Source organism: Engystomops pustulosus, chromosome 1 (genome assembly GCF_040894005.1).
Source record: "Engystomops pustulosus chromosome 1, aEngPut4.maternal, whole genome shotgun sequence".
Lineage (NCBI taxonomy): Eukaryota > Metazoa > Chordata > Amphibia > Anura > Leptodactylidae > Engystomops > Engystomops pustulosus.
In genome coordinates this window covers 159,725,932-159,741,664 of record NC_092411.1, presented here as the reverse complement: position 1 = coordinate 159,741,664, position 15,733 = coordinate 159,725,932, and the positions used below count along the sequence as shown (strand labels likewise).

The 15,733-nt window shown below is 41.7% G+C and overlaps 1 protein-coding gene across 2 annotated transcripts in view; it reads left to right on the top strand.

Moving 5' to 3' along the window:
• The first annotated feature begins 949 nt into the window (after positions 1-949).
• Positions 950-15,733, top strand: part of MAP2K2 (mitogen-activated protein kinase kinase 2) — a 51,078-nt gene continuing 36,294 nt past the window's right edge. The window contains exons 1-2 of one of the 2 annotated variants that reach the window (XM_072113198.1): positions 950-1,102; positions 3,973-4,072. In XM_072113198.1, coding sequence (XP_071969299.1) covers positions 1,072-1,102; positions 3,973-4,072 — 131 coding nt within the window. In that variant the 5' untranslated portion in view covers positions 950-1,071. Of the gene's footprint in view, positions 1,221-3,972; positions 4,073-15,733 lie in introns of both variants that reach the window. The other variant, XM_072113194.1, reaches the window with a different exon arrangement.

The following is a 15,733-nucleotide window of genomic DNA, read 5'->3' as shown; positions in this document are numbered from 1 at the left end:
ATTTTTGCGCCATTTTGGGGACACTTTGAAATGTCCGCCGGACATTTGTTTTTCGTCAGTAAGACACATTAATCTTCTATCCCAGATGTGCTAAATGTCGCAAATGACAAAATTTCAAAATGTCTAATATTTGCAACATTTTTTTGTGCAAAAAACTACAGACAAAACCATACTTAAAGGGAACCTGTCACCAGGAGACCCATTTTTAGCACTCCCCCAGTCCCCACAGAGCATAATACATACACTGCCAAAGTGCTCCTTTCCAGACCCTCCCATTTGGCAACTGCCTAGTCACACAGCACATGCTAATGAAAGGTACAATATAACATATCTTTTTTTTCTGTAAAACCTATTTTATATACAAAAACACAATGGCAGTGTAAGTACTATGCTCTGTGGGGACTGGGGGAGTGCTAAAAATGGGTCTCCTGGTGACAGGTTCCCTTTAAGGAAAACTTGGAAAGAAATTACTTGTGACATTTGTAATGTCTCAAAAAGAGATCTGGAAAAATAAACCCATTTAACATAAGTTGCATATGGAAAAAAGTCTAACACCCCCCCCCCCCAAAAAAAAAAAAACAGATAAGATAAATGACCCCCTATATACCCTTATTAGCATGTGGAGCCCAAACCTAGATCCCATATTCAGGGTGCATTTACACGTTCAGTTTTTCAGATGCAGTTTTTACTGTCCAAACCAGAAGTGATATCAGGGAGCCATCTCTCAAGCGTTTCATAAAGGAGACGGAAAGCACCATGCTCAATCGAGGTAAGTATAACTAGTCTGTTATTTTTACAACCCCCGAGCACGTAAAAAAAAAATAAATGTAATATTTCAATGTGACACCACCCTATAGTACAAGTGCACATTATTCATCCCTAACTGCAAATGTGCCATTAGAAACAGAAAAAATATAATGTACTGAATTTGTACTAAAATACTAGAGTCGGGGAATTCTGCCAGTAGGGCGAGTCCTCTCACGCTGCTGCACAACGCGACCGCCATTACCGCTGCAGGCGCTAGGACCCAGAAGCCGGAAGAAGATTGAGACGGTGCGTGCGCGTCCCCGAATGAGATGGAAACCCACATCTACGCCGTCAGGTAACTTTGGTTTCTATACGGACTGAGCAGGCCTCTGAGCCTAGGCCTGTAGTTACGGCCTTATCTAGTCAGCGGATTATGGACGCGGCTTGACACGGAAGGTGAAGCAGCAGCCCGGGTGAGCGCTTAGAGGCATTCCTGCATTGTGGTTGTAATGAAGACACATTGATAGATCTCCTCAGCAGCAGCATGCGAAAGCAGTGAATGTTCACTTATCTGCCCAGTAATCTCCTCAGGATTCCTCCATGTAAAGTCCCACGAGAGGTTTCACTGTGCAAGACTGGTTGTGTCCATGCTATGTTTTACCCCTGCTATACCTATTCACTAGTTTGCTTTATGAATGCATATACATGCTGTTATTGATTTTATAATGAGGATGTCTCCAGTCACTCAATGTGTGAAATTACTTGGCATGAAAGCACACCCGGCCACATCTAGGAAAGCATTGCTGGGTCTGAAATGTTCTACTATAGGCATGTACATTAAAGGGGCTATACTCACCCAGCCAATGAATTTCCCAAAGGGTCTTGCTTCTTTGGCTGTGGCTTGCCATGCCTATTTATACAATGTGCTTCTGCAGCACAAGCCTGCAGAGGCTAATAATTGGGTATATGGGAAATAGGCCCCCCTAATCTAGCAACAACCTTAGGGTGTGAAATCTCCTTTTTATAATTCCCTCTGTTATGTTAGAAATTGCCAATTTACTTATGAAAAATCTTGACTCCACAATCATATGCCCATGAGCTGAGAAGAGTCAGTTGTAGCTGTACATGTACGGTGCTGAGGCTGTATGAGGAGCGCTCACAGGGTGAGTCATAGTCACACAGAGGTAGGCTTTGCTGCATATTGCAGCAAACACCCACCGCTAATACTTGCGATCGGTGCTAGCACTAATATCGAATAATAACTTCCAGTCCTGCCATCTTTCTAACGATCCTCGCTACCCAGGACGTCATTGGGGAGGGGCGATCGGTTGCCATGACAGCCTGACAGACTCGAGGCTGCATGGCTTCTGAAGATGCGTTACAATGCACCATTGTAATGAATGCTATGTAGAAATACCATATGTTGCAATACAGTAGTATTTCAGGATATGGTAGGAATGGTCAGATCTTCTAGGGTTAAAGTACCCTAAAGGGTCTAAAAAAATATTTAAAAAAATCTCTTATCTCCCCCCTTTCCCTAGAACTGATATAAAACATAATAAATACTAAAAATCACAAAGTATCGCTACGTCTCAAAATGCCCAACCTATCAAAATAATGGTTATTCCCAGTGAACTGTATAACAGAAAATAACGTCTAAATGTCCGTATGCTATTTGAATAAAAAGTGATCAAAAGGAGTCCTCAAAATGGTCGCAAAAATGACACCTCACTCAGCTCCGTACACTGAAGTATGAAAAAGTTATTGACATGAGAAGATGGTGAAACTAATTTTTTGTTTTCGTACACGTTCATTTAATTTTTGAAAATGTATTAAAACGCAATAAAACCTGTATAAATTTGGTATCACAATGATTGTACCGAACCAAAGAATAAAGCAGAGGTGTTATTTGGCATGCACAGTGAAGTCATAAAAACTGAGCACACAAGAAATTGACACAAATCCGTTTTTTGGCAATTTCACCACATTTGGAATTTTTTTCCAGCTTCCCCGTACACGTGATAGAATAATGAATAAGGTCATTGAGAAGTACAATTTGTTACGCAGAAAATAAGCCCTCACACAGGTCTCTACACAGGAAAATGACAGTTATGGATTATTAAAGGCGGAGAGTGAAAAATTACTATCACTTTAGATCCTATCTTGGACACTATAGTAGCAAGGACCGAGTGTAATGGTGAAGAGAATCTCCTCTTTTAAATCCAGTTTTAAATACAGTGAGTTTAATGGGGGTTGTCTAGCTTGTACACATAAATGAATGTATAATGAAAAGTTGTATGTACACTTTACTAATAGAATTTCTATATCAATTCCTAAGGGCTTTCTAGATATCTCTTCCTGCTGTCATTCTATAGGAAAATTCCTTGTTTACTTCCTGTTGATAGACTGGTCCATGGTCATGTGATGTTACACAGCTCTGATTTACTCTCTGTAATGCTATGGGCTGAGCACCTGTGTGACATCACATGGTTTGGTTTAAAAAGCTCTCGATTTTAACAGCTATGGGAATGTGAAATCTGGGCTCTGATTGGATGCCATTAGTGATTACAACAGTTCTGCTCTACAACACTTATAATAAATCTCCCCATATGTGTATATCTGTGTGTTTGGGATCATTGTCCGCCCTCATGTTATTTTTAGCTTTAAACTTTAACTCTACATTTGCAATAGCTTTATTACCATTTTTACCAACACTTTACGACCAGAAAATTCAGTTTCTGACAAACTAATAGCTTGTGTAAGGTACGACTCCAAAGTCCTACACTTCTCCATATACATCATCCAGCTTGATTTATCTGGTGCGTAATAAGACTGTGGAATTTAACTCCACTGGTCTATTAATTTAATTCACTTTATTAAATCTCTCCAAATGTGTCATAAATGGCATTGCTACTTGCTGTCACATGTGGCTACTGATGCTTCTGATTAGTTGATCCACTACTTTATTTATGCAATGAAAATTGCTAAAACTTTAAGCTATAAAATGTTCCAGGAATCAAGGATAACTTTTGAAGCCAAACCCCCCCCCCCCCCCACTTACTTTGCTAGTACCAGTGTAGTGGCGGCTCTCATACTGGCACCACTGGTCAAAGTGGGTTCTGTGACTTCCATGCCACTGAAACCATTGTTAACCCTAGGATTCCAGGACAATAAAAGGTTCTAATGTTTATGTTAAAAATATATGTATATTTTGTCTTTTTTCAGGTGGTAACATGCCAGCTAAAAAGAAGCCGATTTTACCTGCACTGAACATAGCACCAACAATAGCTGAAGGACCTTCTCCCACAAATGATGGATCATCTGAGTAAGCATGCATAAAAAGATAAGATATACAATAAAAAAAAAAATTACAGAAGTCATCACATGAGAATCTGATATATTAATATTAACAGTGTAGGACAGCCCAGACCCACAGTATTCATTCCAAAAGGCAGCATTTCATCATATGCTTGGAACTTTGCAAGGGAGAATAGAGGTTACTAAACTCTAAATGAAGTCTTAAATTATTATGTTCACCATATGACCGCTTTCATTCTGGCTTTGAAAGAAAGTTGCCAGCTTGTGCTGCTTCACATCTTGCTGCATTGCTTCATGTATATTAGTATGTCCAATCTGATGATGATCATGTTCTGTCAAACAAAATTCTCTTTGAAGGGAACCTATCACCACATTTTCACAAATGCAGCTAATGACAGGTTCACATAGAGGCATATTAACTAAATGCGCCTTTCTTTTAAGGGTTTCCTTCTTATTCACGTAAATTCAACTTTGTTATCTTACCTGGCATCAGAGGGGGTGTGCCATGCTTGGCTGGTCACTCCCATCTACTCCTCCCCATGCCTTATGCCTCCTTATTATTCAAAACTTCATGCCATGTGACCAGGGTGATATCATCTAAAGTTGATTTTTTTCCATATTTACTCTATGGGTGACATGTTTTTTTTTTCGGTGGGAGGGGAAAGGGGACTTTTTAGGGGCATTTTTGCGACTATGCCAAGGTTTTAAGAAGTTAGCCGGTGGTTGTGTGTTACAGTGTTCCTAATTGTATCTTTCCAAGACAGATGTTTTCTTTGTTCTGCAAATTTTTAAGTGCAAATCAGAGACTTTTTAGGTGGCAAACGAAGTGCAACTGACCCCATGCTTAGTTACATAAATCAAAAAATTAAAAACAACCTTCAAATGTGAGACAAAGCAAAAAAACAAACATGTATCAACGTTAAATTTTGAACGATACATAGCACTACTAAAGTATGCCGACATTAGCCAACTTTAGAAAGTCGCAAAGGAAAACAAACGATACATGTGCTCCCATGTATGTATCTGATCACATGAAATCCCAGCATGCCTCCATGGAGGCATGAAAAGGAGTAGAGTCCATGGAGGCATGCTGTGATTTCAAGTGATCAGATACATACATTGGGTAGAATTAGCAAATTTTAGAGGGAAAAAGACATTAAATGACATCACCCTAGTCACATGATGTGAATGTAAAACAAGGCATGATGTTTGACTCAATATTTTCTATAAGTAAACAGAGCTTTATACTGTATGTCTGTAGTTAAGTATTGGCAGAAGATCTCCCCAAGACTGGGAGAAAGAGTTACCATGTATACTCAAGCATAAACAGATTTTTAGCACAATTTTTGTGCTCAAAAAGCCCCACTCAGCTTCTACTTGGGTTTATAAAAAAAACAAACAAACTCACCCCCTGGCGTCCTCTTCTCCCTGCAGCAGGTCTTTGGGCCGGCAGACGCACATCTATGTGATCTGCTGGCACAGAAATCGTGATGCAGCAATGTGAAGATGTTCTGCAGGAAGAAGAGTATGCCGGGGGTCGGCGCTGGAGGGTGAGTACAAAGTTTATTTTTTTTAAGGGGGCTCTCTGCTGGGCATTATATTAATGAGGGGGCCTGCATTGAACATCCTATTAGAGAGTAGCGGCTGCATTTACCACCCTAGGTGCTTGACTGGAAGCTAATTTTTGATGATATTGGGGGGACTTGTAACCCTTTACCAGCAGGCATTGTTGGTTTGGGGATAAAATTCATGTGACAGGTCATCTTTAAAGGGGTTGTCCGGTCCTAAATATTGCCCTCCATAAAAATTTACTCCTCCAACAACATTGGCCCCTCCGGGCCATTTTCTAGAGATCGAATACATTTATATCCCCATGATGTGTAGGCTTGCCGATGTCTGTGGCCCATACATCCTTTTGTGCGTTCGGCTGCTTGTTCTTAATGCTGCTCCATGCAGCACACCTCAGATAAAGCAGGCACAGCATCTATGCACAGACACACGCCCAATCTCTGCTCTTCATTAGAGGCAAGGACGCTCCCATTCCCCTTTTTCCATCCCAGGGCCAACTGCTGCGTACTGTAGATGCGCACTGGCAGCTTGGCAGAAGGGGATGATGGGATTTTAAGTCTATAGGATATGCGGGCGGCTATCTTAGTGAATAGAAGCAGAGGAATTATGGACAAAAGTAAAAAAGTATAAAATGATTGCACTGAAGTTTTGGTAATGAAGGAATGTGTATCTAAAGTGTAAGGTGAGGAACTGGAGAATTAATTTTTTTCCACTGCGTCCCCCATGACGGCCCACCGGGAGGATGCCCATTGACCTCTGCAGGGACAGGAAGAAGAGAGGTTAAAAGGTCCCTCCACGCATCCTCCCGCCAGTGTTCTTCCTGTTCCTGTTGAGGTCAGGTCAAGAGAGGTGCCCTCTCTCCTCCTCGGCTAAATCCGGGCGGACTGGGGTCCTCGGTCGGCTTCGGCCTTCCCTGCTGGCTGCCATCCGGTCCGTGTCGGGACCACCGCACCGCGATCCGGAGGTTGTACGTGCAGCGGCTGAAGAAAAACTACACATCTCGGCGTCCTCGAGTTCGAATGACAACTTCTGCTCGCAAAAAAAGGCGCAAAGCATCTCTGGGAGCTGGGAAGGCCAGGGGTAGCCTCTTCAATGGGGGATGGGCTCCCCATTAAGGTATTTAAAGCAGGCTAGTCACGTTGTTCTTGGGTCTAAGATCTCTGTGGATTACTGCTGGTTCTCGTGTCTCCTGCGCTTTGGTAGTCTCGTTATGGCTGATGAAGCAGACCTGACTTTCCTGCATCCTCCAGTCGCAGTAAGTGGGGTAAATTGTGCAGGAATGGATATTGGGTCACTTATTATCCTCCTATTGCCTTTTAGGAAAAAGACCAGGGGTCTAGGGGAAAGGGCAAGGAGGATAAAGGGGATAAGGCTAGTAGGCCTGAAAAACCCGAAAAATCTGAGAAAAGCAGAGTAAAGAAATGCAATATGTGTTTTCGTTCTATGCCCGAATCTTACAGGAAACCAATATGCAAAACCTGTATAGATAATTTTATGAGAGAAGAAAAAACTTCTTTCCTGGATGAACTTAAGGGATTTATTGAAGAAAAAGTAATGTCTTCGGTAGCTGCAGCTACACCCAGACCTCCCCCATGTAAAAAAGCGAGAATGGAACCCGACTCATCACTATCTGAGGAAGGGGAAGATTCTGAGGTTCCGTCATGTTCCATGTGTGAAGGTGATGATCCGACAGACTCGCAGGAGTCAGTTAAAACTGTGGATTCAAGACACCTGTTCCAAATAGAAGAGTTGGACAATCTCCTGAAGGCCATCAGACAGACCCTAGAGATAGAAGATGTTCTTCCTCCAAGATCTAAGGAAGAGGAATTGTTTGGTAGCCTAAAAACAAAACGTCAGAGGGTATTTCCTTTAAACGATACCCTAAAGGAACTTGTATCTGAGGAATGGCGTGAACCGGAGAAGAGGATAGTCTTGTCCAAAAACATCAGGAAACTGTTAGCATTTGAACCGGAGGAATCAAAGCTATGGGATTCCTGTCCCAAGGTAGACGTTCAAGTCACGAAAATTGTGGGAAAAAAAAGGGACCTCCCATTCGAGGATTCAGCGCAGCTAAAAGATCCTATGGATCGAAAATCGGATTCCTTATTAAGAAAGGCTTGGGAGACGTCAATGTTAAACTTAAAATCTTACCTGGCGGCTACGTCCGTAGCAAGGAACCTACTCTACTGGCTCAATGAGCTAGAATCTCACATTAAGGAAGGAACACAGAGAGCAACTATCCTGGAAAATTTTCCGTTACTAAAGTCCACAACAGCCTTCCTAGCGGATTCCGCGGCAGAAGGGATTCGGTTTTCTTCCAAAGAAGGAGCTCTTACCAATTCAACTAAAAGAGCACTGTGGTTAAAACAGTGGAGTGTGGACATGCCATCAAAGGCGAAATTGTGCAGCCTAGCATTCTCTGGAGAGTTTGTGTTTTGTCCAGAGCTGGATACGTTTCTTGAGAGAGCCTCCGACAAGAAGATGGGGTTTCCGGAAAAGCCAGCACAAAGGAAACTGCCCTTTTTGGGACTTCAAATACCAAAAAGACAGAGACAAAGGAACTACCCAAAAGGAGGTAAAGGAAGGGGGTTTCTCTTCTCCACTCCCACAGATACGAATAGAAATGGAAAACAATGACGCCAAAGTAGGAGGAAGGTTGTTAAAGTTCAAAGAGAAGTGGATAGAAGTTACTTCAAATCCCTGGGTTCTGGATATACTACTCAATGGATACTAAATAGAATTTATCAGTCTTCCTCCTACGAGATATATATCACCATCTTCTTCTATATCCGTTTACATCCCACGGTTTGATCTGGCAAGAAGTGTTGTCTTTGTTCCTGGTGTTTTGGAACAGGAGTCACTACTCTTGCTGATAACAATCTGGATTTTATTCTTCTCTTTTCTTGGTGAAGAAACCAAACGGTGCAAACACCTTGATTGTGAACCTGAAGCGACTCAACAACTTCATCATCTACATGCATATTATCATGTGCCTATCCACCCACTTTCACAGAAATTCTTAAGGTTTGCGGTCTTCTCTCCAGGGGGCTCTACACTTCACTTCCAGTTTTGTGCACTCCCCTTTGGCATATCCTCAGCCCCAAGAACCTTCACCAAGGTGATGGCAGAGGTAGTGGCCTTTCTCCGACAACGAGATGTACTTATCGTTCCCTACTCGGACGATTTACTTATTATTGGCAAAGACTTAGAGAATTTAATTTCATCAAGAAATTCCATGATAGAAACCGTAGAGAATCTGGGTTGGATAATAAATTATCAAAAATCAGAACTCTTGCCAGCCAATAAGAAAGTTTCTGGGTGTAGATCTGAACTCGAGTTACCAAATGTCATTCCTTCCACACGAAAAGGCCGTACACATCAGGAAACAAATAACGAGGTTCAGGAGAAGATCTACAATCTCAATCCGAGAAGCCATGAAGGTTCTGGGGTCAGTGGCCTGGTGTCAGGCACACACCCGGATCCTTCAGATGTGGATACTGAAGTCTTGGAACAAAAGACAGGAAGTTCTAGACAAAAAGGTCCTGATCCCTCTTGCGGTAAAAGAAGATCTCCTATGGTGGTAGGAAGAAAAGAACTTGAAAAGAGGGATATTCTGGACAAACAACCCATACATGTTTATTCAAACAGACGCAAGTCAGAAGGGATGGAGTGCAGTAATGCCTCATAATTTCTCCCAGGGTACCTGGACAGACGAGATGGCCAGAAGGTCTTCCAATTATCGGGAACTGCATGCAGTATGGGAGGCCCTCAGCTCAAATGTATCCCTCTTAGCCCACCACCATCTTCTGATCTTATCAGACAATATGACAACTGTATCTTATATAAAAAGACAAGGAACCAGATCCCCGCTTCTGAGCACTCTAACTCAGCAAATATTTTCGTGGGCAGAGGATCACGTCTTGTCGATATCAGCCACTCTCCTAAAAGGGGCAGAGAATATATTCTCAGCAGGGAGAAAATTATCCCAAACGAGTGGTGTCTGAAAAAAGTCTTCCACAGCCTGGTATCCTACTGGGGAAATCCTCAGACCTATTCGCTACGAGAAGGAACACCAAGTGCCATCACTACTTTTCGCTAGAAAAAGGGGAGAGCAAGGAAAATCTAGATGCTTTCTCTCATCCCTGGAACGTTCCCCTAGCCTATGCCAAACCCCCCCCCCCCCCTATTCCCCTGATCGCCAGAGTTCTTGCAAAGATAAGTCAGGAGAAAACGAGAACTATATTCATCTGCCCGAACTGGGCGAAGAAAAGCTGGTACCCGCTATTAAAAAGGATGTCCCAGCAGGATCCGATAATTCTCCTGCTGTCAAGAGACCTGTTATCACAGGGTCCGATACATCATCCGAACCCGGGAAGGTTACAGCTTGCAGCCTGGATCCTGAATCCGGCTACCTAAGGTCTCAAGGACTTTCTAGTAAAGTTATCAAGACTCTAAAGGCAAGTAGGAAACAAGTCACATTTGCTATTTACCACAAAATCTGGAAGTAGTTTTCTTCTTTTTGTAAAGACAACCCACCTATCCAATCTAACCCTAATTTTTTACAGGTCCTTGATTTCCTCCAGAAAGGTCTGGAGTTGAGACTATCCACCAGTACCTTGAAGGTCCAGGTATCGGCTCTACACAGGTGGATTAAAAGGTTTATTAGAGCATCCTCTAGGTTAAGACCTCAGGTTATTAACAAAACTTCTTCCTGGGATCTGTCCTTAGTTTTGAACACTTTATCAAAAGGACCGTTTGAACCAATTGACTCTTCTGATATAAAAAACTTAACCTTAAAAACTGTATTCCTGATTGCTATCACCTCAGCCAGAAGGCTAGGTGAAATTCAGGCGATATCAATCAGGGAGCCTTATATGAGAATTCTGGAAGATAGAATTATTATTATGTTAGACCCTAACTTTGTTCCAAAAGTAAATTCTAACTTCCACAGGAACCAGGAGATTATACTCCCCTCCTTTTGTGGAAATCCGTCCTCCGAGAGAAAACACGAATGGAACTCTTTGGACGTAAGACGCTCTGTTATCAGGTACATAAAAGTTACGAAGCCCTGGCGGGTGGATCATAACCTCTTTATCCAATTTCAGGGGAAAAACAAGGGGAGGAATGCTTCAAAGGCAACCATTGCTAGATGGCTGAAAACGGCGATATCCTTATGTTACGAGATCCAGAAGACACCGGTCCCTGCAGGAATACGAGCGCATTCAACCAGGGCTATGTCCACATCCTGGGCAGAGAGAAGAGGAGCCTCGTTGGAGCGATCTGTAAGGCTGCAATGTGGTCCACCCCTTCTACATTCTCGAAGCATTACAGACTGGACTTAACATCCTCAAAGGACTTAGCTTTCGGACGCAAGGTTCTGCAAGCAGTTATCCCTCCCTAAATCCTTACTCATTTTGTAAATCTCCAGGTGGGCCGTCATGGGGGACGAAGTGGAAATCATGAATTGGTTACCTACTGGTAATTCCATTTCCATTAGTCCACCATGACGGCCTATATATTCCCACCCTAAAGTAAAGTTTTTGCTGTCTAGGTTTATGGATGAAACTTTGTATGTGATTATAACATACTAATAAAACTGTTGTTTCCTCCTTAAGTGTGGTTATATTGAAATCACTGGCGGGAGGATGCGGGGAGGGACCTTTTAACCTCTTCTTCCTGTCCCTGCAGAGGTCAAGGGGCATCCTCCAGGTGGGCCATCATGGTGGACTAATGGAAATGGAATTACCGGTAGGTAACGAATTCATGATTTTTTTTAACATATAGTGACTGGATAACACCTTTAAGTATAAATCATTCCTTCTAATACCCAAGATCAGCTCTTGCTTTCTGTTACTAGGATATCCTTCAGACTTCACCATTCCACGGCCAGATTCTCCAACCCAAATGGAAAAGTGTTTAAACCTTTCCCGACTTGCGCCGTACTAGATGCCGAGCCCTCTCCATAGCCGGTAAGTCTTTGTTGCATGTTGCAGCAAAGGCTTACTGTTAACACCCGCGATCGGTGCTAGCACATTGTAATGAATGAGGTGGAAAGTCCCCATATACTGCCATACTGTAGTATGGCAGTATATGACAGGATCGATTAGACAACCTAGGGTTAAAGTACCCTAGGGAGTCTGAAAAAATTGTAAAAGTAAAAATAAAAAGTTAAAAAAAAAAATAATAAAAAACCTAAAAATTCAAATCGCCCCCTTTCCCTAGAACTGATATAAATATTAATAAACCGTAAAAATCATAAACCCATTAGGTATCACCGCGTCCGAAAATGCTCCATACACCAAAGTATGAAAAAGTTATTGGCGCCAGATGATGGCAAAATTAAAAATAAAAAAATTTGTAGAGGAGGTTTTAATTTTTGTAAATGTATGAAAACATTAGAAAACCTATACAAATTTGGTATCCCTATGATTGCACCGACCCAAAGAATAAAGTAGACCTGTCATTTGTGGCACAGTGAAAGCTGTAAATCTCCAAGCCCACAAGAAAACGTTGCAAATGCGTTTGTTAGGCAAAAAATAAGCCATCACAGAGCTCTTTATGTGGAAAAATTAAAAAGTTATAGATTTTTTAAGGTGGTGAGTGAAAAATGGAAGTGAAAAAAAACTAAAAAAGGCCAGGTCGTTAAGGGGTTAGTGTTTTTACTATTATTACTCACTATTAAGTCTGCATAGCCATGTGTTTGATTTGATGCATCTTATTGGACTAGACAAAAAATGAGACCGTTGAAACATCGTAGCCTTGTTTATGAATTTGAGACAGTAAATCTTCTTGGGGTTTTTCTAATATACTGGAATCTTAACAAAAGATGACCTTCATGGACATTTTCTTTTGCTTTTATAATTGCAGTAAAAACAGAATACTAAAAACTTTATTTTCCACTTCCTCAACTAATTTCGAGACCTTTATTAAATACCTGATAGATGACCCCCATCCATCAACAGTATATTTCCGGAGAATTGTTTTTAAACTAATCTCCATAAGAAGCTGTAGTGTAAGTTGTTTTTTTTTTTTTTTTTTTTTTTTTTCCCCACTGCTTCACGTAATGGTACGTTCGGAGCCGGCATCATACACAATGGTGTCAGTTTCTGTAACGATTTGGTATAGGCGAGTCTGTAAAATAAATCATAATTGGACGTGCTCTGTGAACGCTGTAGAGAAGAGAAAAAAAAAAACAAAACAACTTGTACCAAAACTCTGTGTGTGTATGTATATACAGGGCCGGATCATTCAGGACCCCCACAGTATATTTGACTCTGCCAAAGACAGTTCCCTGCTCTGCCATAGACAATTGCATGTCAACAAAAATGGTGGCGTCAGTTTCAGTGTGGCGCGGCGACAGTCTCAGCTCCCCCTGAAGCAGGGTGCCGCCATCTTTTGTTTACATCCGACACCGCGAGGGAAGAGGAGGACGGTGTGCATCAGGGGAACGATAGAAGGTGAGTACAATTTTATTATTTTATCTACGACTGTATATAGTTATTAAAGGGGGATTATATATATTTACTATGGGGGGCGTATATAGCAGTAATAGGAGTCTGCATATAGTTATAGGCTGTATATAGTTGTTATAGGGAACTGTATGTAGTTAGTTTTTATAGGAAGGCTGTATATAGTTATTGTAGGGGGCAGTATATAGTTAAAGGGTTATTCCGGGAAAATGAACGTCTGACACAAAAACCCATGATGATATAAATAAATGAGTACAACAATACTCAATATCATTAGTCACAAAACAGAGCTTAAATAGTTTGATTTTATGATTTACAAAATTTATGGCCTCTCTAAAGTAGGTGGAGTTATCACTAAGATGGCCGCCTTTGGAAACTACCAGTTCCATGATCCTTTAGTTCTCAGTAACTCCTCCTCCCTCTTATGCTCTGCTCCTGGTGATGAGCTAACAGGTTTTCTTGCTCTGTTACCATAGTAATGATGTGTAACTGCCATCACCAAAGCACTGGCCATACTGGATGCACTGCAACCAACCTACTACAGCCGAAATTAGTGGTGATCACATGACCTGCCCAGGCATGTGGACATGTGACCAGCGGCCATCTTCTATCCTGTGGCTGCTCTGCAATGGACCGCGCGGAGGAAATTAACGGACTGATTAAAGGGCCGGTAGCATATTAATTCTTTATTACAGTCTATGTCACCAGAATTTTAAGTAACAACTAATTACAGATTTGCTTATATTTTACTGACTCATTTGTATATGAATTATGCTGATTCCTGGAATACCCCTTTAATACTGTGGGACTTTATAAAGGTAATGTTGGGGGCTGCATATAGTTATTGCTGGGGAGCCATATATATTACTGTGGGCTGTATACAGGGATTCCTGGGGGAGCGCTGTTCCCTGTATGGACTACATTCAATGGGGGCCCCTACCAACCTTAATCCGGCCTTGTGTGTGTGTATATAATATATATATATATATATATATCTCTTAAAATTCTTCTAAAAAGTGATGATAAAGCTCAAAACACCAAAATGTTACCACTGAAAAGAACAACTTGCCACGCAAAAAATAAGCCCACAAGCACCTCCGTCAACCAAAAAATAATACCCGTATAAGCCGACCCAAGTATAAGCCGAGGCCCCTGATTTTACCACAAAAACCTGGTAAAACCTATATTTGTATACTCGAGTATAAGCCGAGTTTGGGTTTTCAGCACATTTTTTTTGTGCTGAAAAACTAGGCTTATACTCAAGTATATATGATAGTTATGCTGCAGCTAAACTGTCGATACTAAAACAAGTGCAATTTTTTCTATTCTACTTTTTTTTTCAGTAAAATTTAAAAATAAAACTATATAAATGAGGTATCACCGTAGTCATAGTGATCCATAGAATAAAGATAATATATTATTTTTATGCTACAGTGAACGCCCCCCAAAACATACTGAAAAATGTTAAACAAGAATTTTTCTCCACACATTAAAGAGTCAATAGAATCACATCAATAAGCTCAAAGCAAACTAAAATGAATCGTTTTTTTTTTAAAGTGCATCTCGTCTTACAAAAAATAAGCCCTTATTTGTCCAAATTGCCAAAGATTAATAGCCCATAAACCCCAAATACCAATACAAGGTGCAGCATGTAGTGACTTGCCAACACTGTTCAGACACAGTGATCGGGCAAGACGACGGCCATCTATCCTACCCCGTGGACCAGAGGGGATTTGTGAACCGCCCACCCTGCCCCTCCAGTTCATGATTGCTGCTATTGGCTGCTCAATGCAGACCAGCCAATAGCAGCAATTTTACTTATGACATCAGTAATACCGATCAACATGTCTATAGACACGGTGCTTGGGGCAAGATGGCGGCTGTTCCTGGCAGCCATCGATTTTTGCCTCACGGTCCAGAGTGGGTTCACTGCCCCCCACTGTTCATGTTTACCGCTGTTGGCTGGTTAATCCAGACCTGCCAATAGAAGTAATATTCGTCAAAATGGGCATTACTGGGTTGAATGAGAGTAACACACGACAACAATAGTTTCTGTCTAGGACAACACCAATAATCAGAGGTAGGGCCCATGTCTGGTGGCATCATGTCATTGCCCAGAAAGCTCTGATTGACCTATCAGTGCACCCACTGTTGGATAAGGGTTACCACTTGTATGTGGATAACTTTTATCCCAGCATTCCCATATTCCTATCCCTCAGTTCTAGAGGTTCTGTAGCGTGCAGCACTGTACGCAAAAACCATAGACGTCCCCTGGAGCCCTTGTTATGCAATCACTTAGAAAAGGGGACATCAAGCACTCAGCAATCAGAACATTGTGTTGCTCAAATATAAGGACAAAAGCAAAGTCCTTGTTCTGACCACAATTCATGGGGACTCCAGCACCCTCATCTCTGTATGAGGTACCACTACTGCTGCCACCAAGCCACACTGCATGCTTGCTTACAAAAAATACATGGGTGGGTTTGATCTGTCAGATCAGGTGCATACAGCGCCCTATGGAAAACCAAGATATGGTACAAAAGCGCTGGCCGTGTACAGATGATGCTCTACAACTCTTACATGCTGTTTCAATGTGCAGGACATTTCTCCATTTTCAAGAGGCAGATATT